The following is a 17,963-nucleotide window of genomic DNA, read 5'->3' on the forward strand; positions in this document are numbered from 1 at the left end:
CAATCTTTACTGAATAAGGATGGATGTTGAATCATTTGTTGGCCTGAAGGATTTGTAATCTAAATGGACTGTCTTTAGTTTCAGCATACAGATGTGATATTTCTGCTCTGGCAGGGACAACTTTCAATAAACAGAGTTCAGGCATGCAAAAGCAACTGTCTCAATTGTTTGAGATAAAACAGGTGTTTGAAATGGAACCCCTGAGAGAATATTGGACATCTTGCATTCCCATGGAAGCCATTGTTCAGCGGAATCCTTTTGTGTCAATCGCTTATCATCTGACACCATTTGTTTACATGGCAGTTCCACATGCAGCTGAACAGCAGGCACCAACAAAGCACAGACAGTCATGCTGCCCAGAAAAGAACTGTGTCTTAGTACTGTTAGACACTCAGAACCAGATTTACAAAGATTACACATAATACAGTACAGCCGACAAATGTGCAGTGTTGCATGGAGGGGAAAACATGGCACAGAGCCATATCTACAAAGACTAGCTTGCTGCTGGAGTCACAAACAGACTGTTTGTGCCATAGTGTGAGGCTGTGCATTGCACAAGAGATGAGTGTGCACTGTTTAGTATATATCTATTGGAAATAAAGCGTTCCAGATACTCTTGCTGTATGTGGTTTTAAAAAGTGAGTTCAACCTCAAAATAAACCCCAAGAAGTTTCACTATCTTGGAAAGGAGGGGACATGTTCCCAAATAGTATGCCCACCAAACTGAAGACAAAATAGTAAGGGTGGTCAATTTAAGGTGGTAGTTTGGTCGAGCTGCTGTCTTTGATGGGATGCCACTGTGAAATTTGGCCAAAATCATCAAACCTTGCAGCAACCTCGCTATGACTTGCATGTCATCAGAAGAGCACAAACAAAAGTGGTTAAACAATCGAACAAGTCTGACAAACAGGGCAGGTGATTCCTTTTAAAAGTAGTGGGGTGATCAGGCAGGTACTCTGAGCTTTGGGGTTACACCTAAAGGTATTTTAATCATGGTCCCTTTGAAACTGTGTTTGTAACGGAACACGATTAAAAGCTCTGGAGTTGAGGCTGAAGACAGCACGAGTTTCTCACAGTACCTGGCAGTGTGTAAAAATAAATTAAACGTTACAATAAATTAAAAGAAAGAAAAACGTACTTAACAAATTTAGTCCCGCAGTTTGGCAGCAAGGGGTTTCTGAGCCAACTACCCTTACCGATCCAAACGCTGCTCTTGTCCTGTTAACCAGCATGAGAGCAGTGCCAGGGTGGGCTGGCTCAGCACTCCTACATGCACTGGAGCCTTGTGCCTGCTCTCCACTCAACTGTCCAAGACCACTCGGACAGAGAGGCTAAAAGTGTGCACGTCAGGCTGGCCGTCGCAAGACAGCCGGCCAAAGTAACACATGCACTTTAAACTTTAGGTGTGCACCATTCCTCTCACCCTGCTGCCAGTCAGCCTTACTGGCCCCAACACTTGGCTTAGGCTGGCCGGGTCCACTGAAAAATAACACTGAAATAAAACCATGTTATTACCGTTTTATTTTTCATGTTTGCTGCGCTGGCAGCAGAGAGGGCGACACTCCTGCACCTTAGTGGACACATCGCAGCTGCTGGCAATGGGCATCACATACAGACTGAACAGGGTGGAGCTAAGGGAAGAACCCCTATGGTCACAGTTCTAAAGAAAGATCTAACAGGTGTGACACAGACAGCATTTAGGCTGCATGACTGGTGGCAAGGCATTACAATGGCTCTCTTCTTTCCTCACACACTGCAATCTGTGTGAGGCATTGTATTGAAGGCTACCCAACAGGTCCAAGAGTACTAACGCTGCATGGTCTATTGCATTTCAAAAAATGAATTACCAAAGAAAAACACAGACATTGCACTGTCAGAGTTTTTATTTATTATTTTAGGGCCATCCAGCAAAACCAGATATGTCCCATACCTATCATTTCTACAAGTTAAAACAATGACACAGCACGTATTTCTATTATTCCGTACATGTTTTCATTTACAAAATACACAATATATTTTAAAAATTTATTTTCAATAATATACAAGAATATAATGTGCAAAATTGTATCGGCAACATTATGTGGACTTGAGGCATGAACTGAAATTAATTTACAGCATGAACATTAGTTGTTAAATAACAAAGCTATGATTGTGGAGGTACGCAGTCAAGCAGCTGTAAAGCTAATGCATCTGTTTTAATTTTAAAATACCGTTGCAAGAAAATGTAAAGTGCAAGTGTTGCACCAAGAGGAAGTGCAAATTACGCCCCAACATAAAGATGTCTATGTCAAAAATAAAATAGATCTGTAAAATACGTGGCAGAGTAACTGATACATCACAACATAAAGTAGACACATCCCAAGCTACATCTTACATTTTATACACGAAATGATCCATCAACTACACCTTCAATATAATTGTGCAAAGTATATTTGATATTTTTGTTAATTATTTTCGTCACATTCATAAAAGAAGTGGAACATATAGCCTCGAATCAAACCGCTTCTCTCTGCCAAGGATACCACATGGGTATCATATTAGATGAAAAGGGCAGGGGGCTTAATTTCCCAGTTACAACAAGGGTAGCAAACACTCGGCCCAAAGAACAGTGATCAAGGCAACTAGAAGCAGGATGATTTCAAAGCATCAAACACAAGCTACCGCAAATGATCTTTAGCAGCCCCTTGGTGCGGAGGCCTTTAGTCTATTGCGTGGGCATCTGTGGGTCAGCTGCTGAACCCTAACTTACAGCGTCAGTTAAATGAGTCTGTGCAATATATAACAAGCTACAAAAGTCAATATAGAATCAGAAGTTACGGTTTTCAACACCCTTGTTTATATGTTTATTTTTAAAATGAAACATGTATACACTCCTCTTACATAAGCACGACAGGCTACCACTTTCAAGCTATATTACCTGACAGATGTGTAAGAAGTCTGGAAGAATAATAAGGCAATTTGGTTTTAAATGTTGATAGTTGAAGCTTAATAATCTACTGTCGAAAGAAAACTCCTCCATACGAGTGCATTTTATGCTGTTGCTGTAAGGTTCCTGGTCAGCAAATTCAAAATGTATGGTGAGAGCCTGACAAGAGTTTTTCTAAGTATTTCCTCCATCAAGTGTCATCGAAGTGATTAAAATACAGACTTATGAAAGTGACTGTTCCATCTAATGCTGTTGCGAACCCTGCGAAAATATAAAGAGAAATACAATAAGTTTTTTACCTCGTACAAGAGAACGGAAAAGTCACTTGTCTGTAAGAATAAGTTATTTAAGTTAGTATAGTGTGTAGATCCAGAGGTCATTTCAACATTCTGACACGATAGGTAGGGAATAATTGTAAAATAAACATGTACTGTGTCTTTAACACTGCAGTCTCGCTTTTATTGAGTCGGTTTACTCATCCCGGTTGTAGTGATACCTTCTTGTAACCCCTGCCTTCCTGAGATACTGCCGCACACCTATTGGAAAAACGCAACACGAATGAGACAACTGACTGAGAAGGCCAGGAGGAACGCATCTAAATCTATGAGAGATACCAATGCTGGAAACCACCTTTAAAACCAAGAGACGTATTCTTCTCGAACACTTTTTTTTTTTTTTTTTTTTTTTTACATTCCGATGCTAGGTTAATAGAATACCAACTACTATGTACCTAGGCATCTGTCCACCTTCAGCAAGGGCTAGGGTATGTCTGGAGAGTAAACTTGTTGCGTTGAAATATGATACAAGGTTCCTTGAACACCTACTTCTCCCCCACCCTCCTTGTGTATCACCCACTGTCTTCCTTGTAAGAGACTTGAATTCATGGTCAAGCTTCGTTTTAAGGGTTCCAGACTAGATGCAGTGCTAGCGGGCATCATGAGTCTGCCTTGGTACGGCCTCCTGACCAACAATATGTGCACCAATCACTTAAGCAAGTTTTCTATTTTTAGACAATGTTTTATTGGTTTTATGTTAAAGGGTAAACAACAACATAATTATGACAGTACACATTATAGTAGAAGACTGTAATAGAGTCGCAGAGTTATGTATTCCTGAAATTGCTTGATAAAGTCTTGGATCACAGGTTATTGTACAAACGAGTGCACATGTATGTTGTGAATCTGACAAGTCAAACAATTAATGGTTCTTGTAGTTTGTCAACTTAAGGCAACATTCAGTGAATAAAATGCACAGACCCTTTTACTTCCAATCAAAAGTGGAGATGTTAGACAGCTCCATGCAGTCCCGGAAAAGGCCAAATCATAGGGTGGCACCTAAGCCTAGAGAATGAGACAAAGCAAGAGATTGGACTGTGATGTAGAGCCCTTACCGCATCCCAGCTTGGAAGACGGTTGGGTGCTGGGTACACTAAAATGCAGAGCAGCTTGGGGATCCAAGTAAAGTGTGTTCAGTTCAGTGCCACCAGGATCATGTTGCCACCTACACTCAAGGAGTCTCTTTTCTAGTCCACCGAATGCGTCTCCCAGTGATCTATTCCATACATTTAAAGGACACAAAAGACGTGTTTCTGGGTGACTTTAATATCCACTGGAACAACCCAGAAGACACCATAATCCAGAACCTCTCCAATGTTTTTTAAATAAATGACCTTAAACAACTCTACAATGAACCAACACACATTAAAGGAGCCAATCTGGATGCGATCATCACCCAAAATGAGCTGGTCTCTCCGAGATCGATTTCTCCCATTGAGTGGTCCGACCACCACCTCATTTTGTTTAATATTGATTCACACATCACATACCAACACGATCTGACAAAGCTAAGCACTGGACCAGGAGCATCAAAGAAATCCCTATCACCGAACTGGAATCCAGGATTCATGCCCAACTACAGCTTCATCCTCCCACTCACACGGCCGATGACCTCACAGTAAAACTTTAATACAACATTGACGGAGGTGTTCGATCAAGTGGCACCACTCAAACTAAAACAATTGAGATCTATCAAATCAAAATCTTGGTTGAACGCAGATCTTAATAACGAACAACGACAGCTCGGACATGCAAAAAGGAATGGAGACAAAACCCATTTACAATGCACCTCGCTCCACATAAAACCACATGGTTGTCATATAAAAAAACACATTTTTAGAGAAAAAGGTCTCTTTTTTTCACAACCAACTAGACCATGCTAAGAATCGACCCACGGAACTCTTCCACTTTGTTAAAAGACAAACCAACAGCGCATCTCTACGCGAAATAATAGCCACCAATGAACGTTGCGAAGAAATTGCCAGCTTCTTCACAGATAAAGTCACAAAAATGGATCACTCCATAATCCAAGTCTCAAATCCACCTACCCTCTTAACCTGCCCCACTATGCTCATCTATGACGAAACATAACTAAATTATACCAAGGATAACCAGGTGCGCACCCAACTGAAAAAACACTCCCTACTGGTCGGACTTTCAAACTCACGTCTGAAAAAGAAGTCTTCAATATAATTGCGAGCTTACAGCCTACTTCCCACAATACAGACCCCCGCTCATCCACAATAGTACAAAATTTCAACCACGTCATTGCCCCTTTCTGGACAAAAAGTACTAACTCCTCTCTAGCCTCAGGATGTGTACCAGACTCCCTCCGATTAGGACAAATCACACCCATACTCAAAAAACCATGGGCAGACCTAACGATTTCAACAACCTCAGACTTATCTGCAATCCTGCAATCCCCCGTTCCTAGCTAAAACTTTGGAGAAGTGCGTTCTCCAACAACTTAACATATAAATGATTTCAACCTCCTTGGTACCTTTCAATCAGGATACAGAAAAGGCTGTAGCACTGAAACAGACATGCTCAATATTTCAGATGATATCCACAGAGCCTTAGATGAAGGTGAAGCATGTCTTCTCATCCTTAATGACATATCAGCTGCTTTCGACACAACAAATCATGCAGCTTTACTTGAGACTTTGAAGATGCACTCTGGAATTAATGGCATAATACTAAAATGGTTTGGTTCTTACTTTAAACACCGATCGCAACAAATTAAAATCAACTCCTGTCTCTCTAAGCCCACACAAGTCACGCTTGGTGTACCCCCCAAAGGCTCGATCATCTCCCCGTCCCTCTTCAATCTCTTCATAGAACACCTTACAATCATTCTGAAGCAAGCTGGAGTTAAATATATGCAGATGATACACAACGTCACTACAAAATAAAAATTACACAGTGACATCTGACACCTCAATGTCACAATAACCAAGATACAAACTTGGTTTAATTCGAACCACTTGAAGCTGAACCCGGACAAAAACCGAATACTTTTCTCTCTGAAAGTAACCACCTACCAATCCAAGACTGGCTCAAGAACCTGGATGCCTTAAATTGCTCCCTCGTCCTGTTACACTCAGTGAAGTCCTTAGGCATTACCCTGGACAAGAACTTGTCAATGAAGGACCACATCAAAAACTCTGCCAAAGGTGCGCTTTGCTCACTAAAACACCTCAAGAAAATTAAACCTTTTATCCCCCAGGATGATTTCAAGACAATAGTACAATCCCTAGTCCTCTCTAAACTCGACTATGGGAATGCTATCCTAGCAGGGATGCCAAAATCTCACTTAGCCCCACTAAGGTCAATCTAAACATGGCAGCCCGGCTCATAACATGTGTTAAAAGGTCTCGACACATCACACCAACCCTCAAATCTCTCAACAGGCTTCCCATTGAAGGTAGATGTATTTACAAGTCTGCCTGCATCACACACAAAACCCTTCACACACATTTTCCCAACTACCTAAACAGCAAACTTTTGAAAGCAGGAAGATCCAACTCACTTCTCATTACTCCGAAATTGAAAATAAAAACCACTCAGTCTTGATCTTTTTCTGGTAATGTACCCAGTATGTGGAACGCACTCCCTCTAGACCTAAGATGCAAACCCTCCTTCTCCTGCTTTAAAAGGGACCTCAACAAATACTTTAGCGCCAAAGCCAACTGATCTAGGCTTCAATAGCTGACTCTCCTCCAAACTAGACCATCAATGATAGGTGGTTATTTAATTGTTTCAACTACGTACGTTATCACTAACCCCTTAAATTTATGCAGTCTTAAAATTTTATGCTCATCTCTTTATGTATCCTTATGTCATGCTACACCATGCTATTTTCTTTCGTGTTTGTAAAGCACTCCGATACATACCGGTCTAGCTAGAGCTATATAAAATGTATAAATAAATAAAGGGCATTTGCTGTTTCTACTCGTCATTATGCGGTTGATCCTCTGGATGCCCCAAGGTCAAATAGATTGCCTACCACTGCTTCGTCTGGGTCCCACTTGTGCAACTCAGATCCAGCCTTGTCCCGATGTAGTGGACATCCCTGGAACCTGACAGCAAGCAGTTACTTCTCTGCTTGAAGATGTAGAATAAGGTTCTATTACTATTCCTGCAACTGTAGATTGAATGCATTCAGAACGTACCTGAACACCGAGAGCAAAAGGACAGAGATGTGCAGCAGCCATTCTGAGTGTTCATGAATGTTTAGCCTAAATAAACAATGACAAATTTTGTGTGCAGGAAAAAATTGCAACACTGAGTTTTCACACCTCGTAATAGGAGGAATCCAGCGTATTACTGAGTGATACTCCATACATGGGTGCCGAACTCTGAAAGTTACTGTTATAATGCACCAACAGGATCAGTATTTACCGGTTGCGGTATTGTCACAATAAAAGACCAAAGGTCTCATCTGTGTCCGAGGGTTTGCCCGGTGAGTTTGTTCCTCCTCTGAAGTTTGGGCTGTAAATCTGATTGCCATCGACGCAAGATCCTCCTAGGCACAGACTCCTTGAGAACAATGGGACTCTTGCAAAGAACATTTGTAAACATGCACTTTGAACCACTACGAACATTTACACAAGTTTCATTTTACTTCCTGTCAGAGACAATAAAAAGGCCTGGTCCAAAGGAACCAATTTCAGAAAAAACATTTATTTTTGCTCTTTGATAAGCTTGTGCTGATACTAGTGAGCTGGATCCCTACAAGGTTTGAATGTAGAGTGGCTGTGAATGTGATATTAACACATTGACAGTGAACCCAAACATGAGGTGTATTCTTGGGCCCTAGGGCAGTCAGAAGTTACTGGAGCTTGTCCTGTGCGAGTTATGTTGTTAACCACTGGTGTCCCAGGAAAACCCTGAAGGCCCCAGCACTTTCTGGGCCAGAGAAACAACCCAAAGCAGAATAGCTTCCTTGTGCTAGAAGACCTAGCTAGATTACTATTGAGCCTTACGTCCAATGTAATTGTGTGAGGATTCTTTGGGCATTTCCAATCTTAACTGATCTAGCCAGTCTTCTCTCTATAAACTGAGGTTTGAGTGACAGAATAAAGGCATGGATGGAGGTGCTGAGGCTCTAATTTGAGTTCATCCTATAGGCATTAGAATGGTTTTCCTGCAGACTTTGAACCAAAAACGACTGGCTTCTTACCCTCTGCATTCCCTGTCAATACCTTCCAGTGACCAAGAGGTCATTAGTGATCAAAAAGGTCACAGTTACTGACTGGTATCTTGACACAAGTTAATGGCACAAAAATATCTCTTAAGTTAAAGGTGGGGACAGACAACAAAATAGTTGGCTATTTCCCACTATTTGTCCCATAGGTGCCTTATGTTACATGGGGCCTGTGTCTTAAAACTTACTGGTCAATGCACCAGTTGCACTCACATGGTGTCCCAATGGCACTAGAGGCCACTAGCCACACACTCAATTGAAGAAAATCCAATATCTCCCTTACAGTAAAGGTTAAAATGATGGTTCACATGGTGCCAGATTATGGCTACCTCCTCTAGCTGATGGGATAGACCATATGCCAGGAGATGAATGTCCAGTCCACATGGGCATGGATTTCTTTACTTGGATCAGGTCACTCTGCCTGGCAGATGCAGTCTAATGCCTGGTGCATGCAGGTAGGTAGGTCTTTCTTCTCTCCCCAAGTCGAACAGGGAGGCCCAGATACAAGGGAAAAAGGCACACGTGCAGAGGCTCCACTTCGGAGTCTGTTCTCGTCTCTCCTGATGCACAGACCTCCTTGGCATTGAGATGCTTATACTCCTCAACTGCAGAGGCACCATGCTTTCAGCCAGCGAGGAAACCCTATTCGTATTGGCGGCATCTACTACCTGACAGCAGAGTAGTTCACTTGACCCAGAAAATCGTGTTCACTCAGAACAGTCAACATGTGAGCCCCCACCTTACAGTGACATTTAGGGGCGTGGCCAAGATAGACCGCTAGGGGTGTTTAACTGAAGCTCCACTCGTCCGTACAATAGGCATCGCCCTAGCCCCGCACATAATTTCAGGTCCGATGGCGGGGCAGCAGCAATGGTCAGGGAGCACGGAGGCAGCGGTGGATGGCCACAATCTGAGAAAATTCACATGGCGGCTCTGCGTAATAAGCAACAAAATGGAAGCCAGCATGCTGACCATGAAGACAGTGCGGCAGGGCACCTGCTGACGGTCTACTGAAGTGGTTAAAGGCCGGATGGCTCATCTTGGGCACGCTCTGGCCTCATGTCCATCTTGGTAGAATCTCCGGTGAGAAGTCCCAGTGCTGTGAGAGGTGGTGAAGCAGCAGCATTGACTCCTCTGCTGCCAGGGTGGGCCACGTTAGTGCTGTGTGGCTGGACTAGCGCCAGACAAGGCCTACTGAAGAGGTGGCTGCAGAGAGAACCTTCTGAGCTGCACTACATGCTGTAAGGAGGGGGGGGGCACAGCTTCCCAATAGACTGGTGGCCTCAGAGCCAGTCCCTTCCCCATTACCTTCCTGGGTACAGTGAGCCACAGCACAAGACAGTCCGGTCTCCAACAATGGAGGCTGCTGACCGCATCGCTGAGGAAAGGGGGGGGGGGGCACTGTGAGATGGTGTGCAGGAGGGGAAGGTCCCTCCGGTGAGTGCCCAAACATCCCCTTGGGAGGGACGTTGGGGGTGGCACTAGTCCCCACGGACAGTCCCCCTACTACTTGACTTTGGTGGGCTTGTGCCCAGTGTGGACATCCATGGCCCTGTGGAACACAATGCTCAAGCACCTAGGGGGGTGACGGGGGGCACGGCAGCTCTAGTGATCATTGGACAACTTAGTTGTAAGCTACTATGGCTTATCACAAATTCAAGAAATAAAGCACTCTCAAGGAAATGCTAAGGCCTCCCTAAAAAAAAAGATGGACGCCACTGTTGGCGGCCCAGGCGAAGTCGACCTCCAAGCCAGGAATCCAGATGACCTGGAGGCACCACTCACTAGGGCATTCAGACAACTCCGGGAAGGCCTCAACACACAGCAACAGGAGGTGAAATCTGACCTTACCCATATCAAACACGACATGGCGGAACTGGGACAGCGAGTGTCCTCATTTGAGGACACAGGAGATGCCAAAGAGAAAGAGCTTACCCTGCCTATGCTGGAACTTTAGACCTCAAGGAGCAAAACTCGGATCTGCACCTGGAGGACTTGGAGAACAGATTGTTCCTCTCAAATATCAGAATCAGAGGGGTGCACATGGAATAGAAGGAATGGACATTGAAGAGTATATGGTGTGCTTGTTTCAACAGCTCCTTCCCGGCCTTGGAGAGGTGAAAGTAAAATTGAACAGAACCCATTGCACTTGGAGGCTAGCAAACCTGGCGGACTCCGCCCCGGATATTTTAACTTGTGTCCACCACTTCCAACAAAAAGAGGCCATTATGACGAAGGCGGCAGGTTCCCTCACATTTGATAGAGCGAAGGTCTGACTTTATCAGGACCGGTCTCCAGCCACCCTGCAAAAACATCGCCTGCTGTGCCCAGTCACATCATAACTCCACGACAATGCATCGGATATAAATGGGGGCATCTTTTCGTCTCACATTCCAATGGAACAAAGAATCACTCTCCATCTGCAGCCTGTCGGAGGCCCAAGCCCTCCTTGGCCTGCAAATGGCATCAGACAAACGCTCCCCAATATCGAAGGGAGGGAGGGAGATGCCCTCGCTGTTAGTCTGGGCCACTGGACTAGCAGTCCCTCAAAAAGTCCTCCCGTAAGTCAACATCAGAGAACAGCCCTGCTGCACGTGATATAAACCAATGATTTTGCCACGGCCCCTCAGGATGCATGCACTGAAGAGACCCAAGCCTCTTGTGCATTAACTCCCCAAATCTGAGAGGAACCAGACGGCTGCTAAACACCCATAGGCCACTGACGACACGGGCCTGCACAGGCTAGCACTTTCGAGGGCCAGAGCAGGCAGACATCACAACCAGATTCCCACAAATGACCAGCCACCAGGTCAGATATCACCTTTCACTCCAGACTCTAGGTTTACTTTCAGAGGGACATCGAGCCCCTCCACCTCCGGGCGGTAACACTCGCAGCTAAACCCCAGCATACAGTCAGTGATTAAAATCTGTAGTTTCAACATCAAGGGGCTCAACGCCGGCGCAATGCACTGCTGCCCTAAAAATGCTAAAGGACTCTAACAGCGACATCTGTTGCATACAGGAGACACATCCTGAAACAGGACTGGGGAAGGATGAAGTCCAAATCCTCTCCACAACACCACTTCTTTTCAGGCCCCAACAAGAGGGCAGAGGTCGCCATCTTCCACGCTAGAAACGTATGCGGACAAGTACAACAGTCCCCCATAGAGATACCAGGTATGCTGCTCCCCCCAGATTGCCATGGCCTCCTGTTCCTTCAAGTTGGCAACAGTATATGCCCCTAATGGCTCACAGGAAGAATTCTTCCGCAAAGCCATCTAAATGGTGCCTTCTACCCACAACGGGAACATCCTCTTAGGTGGGGACTTCAACTTGGTGCTTGATGGCAAAATGGATATGTCGGCCCAGAAAGCAGACCAGTCAGGCACCCTTTCGCCCGACCGGGTCCGGTGGTTGGCGGACATGAGGTTATCGGACATCTGGAAGTTACTACACCCAAAGACCAGGGATTATTCCTCCATCTCTGCATCCAGGCAGACTTATGCCAGACTAGACTACTTTCTGGCTTCCTCCCGTCTCCAACAGGCTACAACGCAGGCAGAGATTGGGGTTTCTGCGGTATAGAGCCACTCACCCCTACACAACATCCTCACACTCCCTCAGCCGCCGAGTGGTGGTCAGAGAGACTCAACAACCATCTCCTACACTAGATGGAAGTTCAGACAGAGTCTACTCAGGAGTCCAAGGAGGTAATAACGGTCTTCTACTGACCCATCTCCCAACTCAAGATAGGCATGAAAATCTTCAGTGGCATACTGGCCAGATGCCTTAAGCAGTGAATTCAGGGGCTAGTGGAACCCGATCAATCTGGGTTCATCTGCTAAAGAAGGTGCAGCAACAACAAAGACCTCATCCTTCAACTCATAAATAAGGCCTCATGAACACGCACCCCAGCCCTCCTCCTCTCCACTGATAGGGAGAAGGCCTTTGATCGGAACCACTGGAGGTTCTTGCGGGCGGTCCTTGAGGGGATGGGTTTTGGCCCTCGTCTGCTATAATGGACTACATCCTTTCCCACTGCTCCAGTCCGAGCAAACAATACACTTTCATGCCCCTTTAGTATAGCCAGGGGCACCAGTGGGGCCTGCCCACTGTCCCCACTCTTGTTTATGCTCTACATGGAGCCCCTGGCCGAGCAAATTAGGTGGAGCCCAGCGATTTCGACCATTCCCTGGAGTAATCAAGAGCATAAAACTGCGCTCTACGCTGATGACATCTTGGCCCTTTCTGACCCCCACTGTTCATTCTCAGCCTTGCTGATTGAGATGGAGCTGTTCTAAATCAACCTGCAAATATTACCACCCCCCCCCCCCCCCCCCCCGAGAGTTCGCAGCTGAAGCCAGACAAGAAAACAAGTTACTTACCTGTAACTACAGTTATCCAGTATTGGTATCTTTCATAGATTCACATGCCTGAATTATTCCCCGTCGCAGAGGCGGGAGTCCCACGGTAAATTACAAAAGTAGTGCCATAAATAAATAACAGTTGTAGGCTAAAAGAAAAATGCCTAAGGCCTAAATCTTAGTAGCCTATCCACATTATCGTAAAAAGAACCAAAAGTCAGCTCCAACCAATCAGCTACCAGCACCCTCAGCCGAGGCAGTTCTCCTAAGATTTTCTTAGCACAAGTTGGAAGTAAGTATCCCAAATCATAGAGAACTGACTCGCCGGGGAGGATGGGTGCATGTGAATCTATGAAAGATATCAATACTGGATAACTGTAGTTACAGGTAAGTAACTTGTTTTCTTATCCAGTATTGGGGTATCTTTCATATTCACATGCCTGAATCAGAGTAGCAAGCAGTATACCAAATGTATTGTCGTTTGCGGATGGTGGGAGACAAGTGTTCATAAACTCCCAAACTGCATCCACAATGAGAAATGTTAAAAAAATAACCAAGCATTAAGAAGTCAAAAACTATGTTAAAAGACATTACCGAAATGAAACATGAATATATATATATATATATATATATATATATATATATATATATATATATATATATATATATATATATATATATATATATATATATATATATATATATAAATAAAAGTCCCTTCCGCCTTCCTCAGATGCCTTTCTCTGCCCAGGAATTCACTCGGTCCCTCTTTGAAAGAATCACATGGTGCTCCAAGTAGTTGGAGTGTAGCAGGCTCTGCCTTTTATTGTTTGCAGCTGTGGTCCGTTGTTTCCTGGACTCAACAACCCAGCATGCATTTTGAGGCAATACAAAAAGCAGGGCCATGTAGCGCTTCAATGCGCGCTGCTGTACCATATCCAAAGAGGGCAGGTTTGCGCCCAGTGAGTCCCTGCCATCCATGTGTCAACAATCACCTCGGGTCCCCAACGCCTCAACCTCAAGAGCGGTTGCAGGCAGGGCCGTGACGGTGTGAAATATATATATATATATATATATATATATATATATATATATATATATATATATATATATATATATATATATATATATATATATATACACAGCTCTTTAGACATATAAATATGTATGTTGCATGAAACATGGTAGCATATAAAAGAAGAAGTACCTGAATCTGACCTTAATGAAAGAGATGGCGTAAAACAGCCTGTCCACCCGCTGCATCTTCTTGTGCAGATTGAAGACAGTAATGCTTCGTGAACGTGTGGACATTTTTCCATGTCGCAGCACGACAGATATTTTCCAGAGTCACTCCAGCAAACAATGCTGTAGAAGCTGCCATAGTTCTTATAGAATGAGCTTTGGCTTTCCTCTGTAAAGGTTTGTTGGCCTGGTCATGGCAGAAATGAATCATAGATGCCAGCCATCTGGCGATTGTTGCCTTTTTCACTGCAGTTCCAAGTGTTGCCTGACCATAGGCCACGAACAGTTGGTTGGTACGTTGGATGTCCTTAGTTTTCTGCAGGTAGAATTTTAAAAAGCGCTTAACATCCAGAGAGTGTAATGCTCTTTCAGCTGGAGTGGATGGATCCGGAAAGAAAGATCTTAATCTTACCGGTTCATTCAAATGAAATTGTGACTGTACTTGAAGGCTGAATCTAGGATTTGTTCGAAGGGTTACATAATCCAGAGTAAAATTTAAAAAGGGTTCCGTGATAGTGAAAGCTTGGATTTCACTACCTTTCTTGCAGAAGTAAGAGCCAGTAGAATGGCGACCTTCCAAGTGAGGAATTTGAGATCAGCTTTGCGGATCGGCTCAAATGGACATTTCATTAAATGCGCTAGCACGGTGTTGAGTTCCCACTCTGGAGGGGGTGCTCGCACTGGAGGGAAGGCTCAGAAAAGCCTTTCATGAATTGTTTGACAAGTGAAGATGAACAGAGAGAAGGAAGGTTAGCGCATTTTTTGATTCTGGAAAGAGCAGCAAGATGGACCTTGACCGATGAAAAGGTAAGTCCAGACTTGGCTAGAGAAAGCAAATAAGTGAGAATTAGTTCCGCAGGAGCTTGAACTGGGTGAATATTATTTGCCTCGCACCAACAGCAAAATCGCTTCCATTTTAGGCGATAAGTTTGGATTGTGCGCTGGGCACGAGATTTGGCCAAAATTTTACAACAGTCCTGTGAAATGTTGAGGTCCTTCAACTCTAATAAATCAGGAGCCATGCGTGCAAGTGCAGGGACTGTGGGTCCGGATGAACCACTTGGCCTCTGTCCCTCGACAACATCGTAGGCGTTGGAATAAGGCGAATAGGCTTGTCTTGAGACAATAGCAGAAGTTCCTGGAACCAATACCGCCTTGGCCAACGGGGTGCAATCAGAATTAGACGGCAACCCTCCAGCTTCATCTTGCGGAGCACTTTCGGGATCAATGGTATTGGGGGAAAAGCGTATGCACAAATCCCTGACCATCGCATGGACAGGGCATTACCCCTTGAGCCCTGTTGAGGGAACCTGCTGGCATAGTATCGGCATTTCTTGTTCTCCCTCGTTGCAAATAGATACAGTACTGGTTTGCCCCAAGTCTGGAAAACACTGTTCGCCTGCTCCTCCTCCAGTTCCCACTTGTGACAGTCCGATTGAGACCTGCTCAGCGTGTCTGCCAGAGTATTGAGAGACCCCTGACGTCCTCGGCTCTATTTTGTGGAATGTGACCCACTTCCACAATTCCTGAGCCTCCTGCGAGAGCGTAGCTGATTTTGTTCCTCCTTGCTTGTTGATGTAATACATGCTGGTCGTATTGTCGGTACAGACCAGCACTGAGGAACCCGCTATCCTTGGGAGGAACGCTTGCAGAGACAGAAAGATGGCGCGGAGCTCGTGTCTGTTGATATGCTGTTTGTGTGCTTGAGACCATTTTCCTTGAATCTGCAAATCTTGTAGATGACCTCCCCATCCCTCCATGGAGGCATCGGTCGTTAGAACAGTCTGGAATGGTTGGTAGGAATGTGAGACCTTGGGCTAGATTTGCTGTTTGTGACCACCAATGCAGAGAATCTGTCATGCGCGGCGTGACCCTGATGGAATCGTCAAACGAGCCCGCGGCTTGTTGCCATTGAAGATGTAGCTCCTCCTGAAGAGGTCTCATTTTGAGCCTTGCCAAGGGTATGAGATTTATTGTAGAAGAGCACATCCCCAGGAGTAAAGCAAACATCCGGACCGAAACGGACCTTCTTGAAATTAAAGTTGCAAATTTTGGGAGACGTGTCTAACATTGCTCCGAGAAAAGAAATGACTTGGAGCGGATGCAACTGCGATTTGCTCTCGTTGAGTCAGCCCCAGAGAAGCGAAGAGATGGAGACCTGTTGTTGTGGCAACCTTGGCTTCTTGTTCCGAAGGACCTTTGAGCAGCCAATCGTCGAGATAAGGGAACACCTGGATTCCTCGAGATCTCAACACCGCTGCCACTGGTGCCAGGCACTTCGTGAAGATTCTTGGTGCCGATTTCAGCCCAAACGGGAGCACTCTGAACTGATAGTGGGCACCAGCCACTGGAAAGCGAAGATATTTGCGATGTTTGGGGTGGATAGGGATGTGGAAATACGCATCTTCCATATCCAGAGAAGTCATAAAATCTTCTTAGTTTAAACAACTTAAAATCTCGGAAAGCGTAACCATCCAGAAACTTTGACTTTTGAGGAATTTGTTGAGCTTGCGGAGGTCCAGAATCGGTCGCCATTCCCCTGACTACTACTTCATGAGGAAGAAACGAGAATAGAAACCGGTTCCTCTTTGAGATGATGGAACCTTCTCTATTGCATTCTTGAGGAGCATCATTAAGGATTCTTTGAATAATAAGTGAAGACCCCTGGGCGGAGTAGCAGGTGGCTGTTTGATAAATTCCAGGGTGTGGCCACTGGTTACTAGGTCTAGAACCCATCGGTCTGAAGTAATTTCTTGCCACTTATGAAGAAAAGCTGAAATCTTCGCGCCCACGGGTATGGAGGGTAATCTGGTTGGCACCCTGTGAAGATCCTGGTTTCCTGTTGGTATCTCGACCTTGATTCTGTGATCGTTTTCGACCACCCTGACGGAAGAAACTAGCCGTAGAGCATTGGCGGTATGATGACTGGTTGTAAGGCTGTCTATACTGCGATTGATACTGCCTGTTTTGTTGGTTTTGGTATCCTCCTCTTGAAGTAAAACCACATCCTCTTGCACCTCTGAAAGAGCCGCGCCTGTATTGAAGGACACCTATCGATCTAGCAGTATCCGTGTCAGTCTTGATAGCAAGGAGGGCCTCATCAATAGGTTTACCAAACAAAGACGCTCCGTCATAGGCCGTCTAGAATCTTTGTTTGTACCTCCGGCCTGAAAGTTGTGGCTTTAAGCCATCCTTGGCGTCTAAGCACTGCAGCCCCGGCGAGCTGACGAAAGTTAGTGTTTACAATGTCCAGTGCACAATATATGGTTTCAGATGCGGCTCGTTCTCCCTCCCACAGAATTTTCCTTGCCTCCTGTCTACGGTCCTCAGGAATGAGGTCAATAAGACCCACCATATCTGACCACATCTGGCGGTCATAGCGGCTGATTATCGCCAGAGAGTTAGCAGCTCTAATAGAGGCTGCCGCCATGGTAGAGAATTTTTTTACCTACAAGGTCAAGCCTCCGTCCTTCCTTGTCAGGCGGCGAGGTGATAAGCGTCGCAGGATTTTTGGATCGTTGTTGGGCGGCTTGGGAAATTACCGAATCTGGTCGCGGATGACCTCTGTGAAAGGTCAGCAACATCATGGGAAGATATGTGGTGTTTTCTTCCCTCACTTGAAGAGCTGTCATGGGATCTAGCTCTTTTGCTAGAAGTTGAGGCTCGGTCTTCTTCCTCAGCCGAAGAAGATTTGAGCAACAAAAGCAGTCTTGCCTAAGAGTCTTAGTAGGGAAAGTACGGCAGATCTTGCAATCCTTAGCCACATGTTTAGGATAAAGACAATAAATGCAGTCCTTATGCTGGTCATCAACATGGACCCTCTTCTTTTCACAGGTCCTGCAGGGTTTGAAGAGAGCTTTTCTATCAGACATTCTAAAGAGTTGAAGTGA

At 45.0% G+C, this 17,963-nt stretch overlaps 1 protein-coding gene across 4 annotated transcripts in view; it reads right to left on the reverse strand.

The window, feature by feature from the left end:
• Nucleotides 1-1,865: 1,865 nt before the first annotated feature.
• The window catches only part of HBP1 (HMG-box transcription factor 1), a 425,155-nt gene continuing 409,057 nt past the window's right edge, over nucleotides 1,866-17,963 (reverse strand). For all 4 annotated transcript variants that reach the window (XM_085654131.1, XM_085654129.1, XM_085654130.1 and 1 more), the window contains one exon: nucleotides 1,866-3,187. In XM_085654131.1, coding sequence (XP_085510257.1) covers nucleotides 3,170-3,187 — 18 coding nt within the window. In that variant the 3' untranslated portion in view covers nucleotides 1,866-3,169. The remainder of the gene's footprint in view (nucleotides 3,188-17,963) is intronic.

Source organism: Triturus cristatus, chromosome 4_1 (genome assembly GCF_964204655.1).
Source record: "Triturus cristatus chromosome 4_1, aTriCri1.1, whole genome shotgun sequence".
Taxonomy (NCBI): Eukaryota; Metazoa; Chordata; class Amphibia; order Caudata; family Salamandridae; genus Triturus; species Triturus cristatus.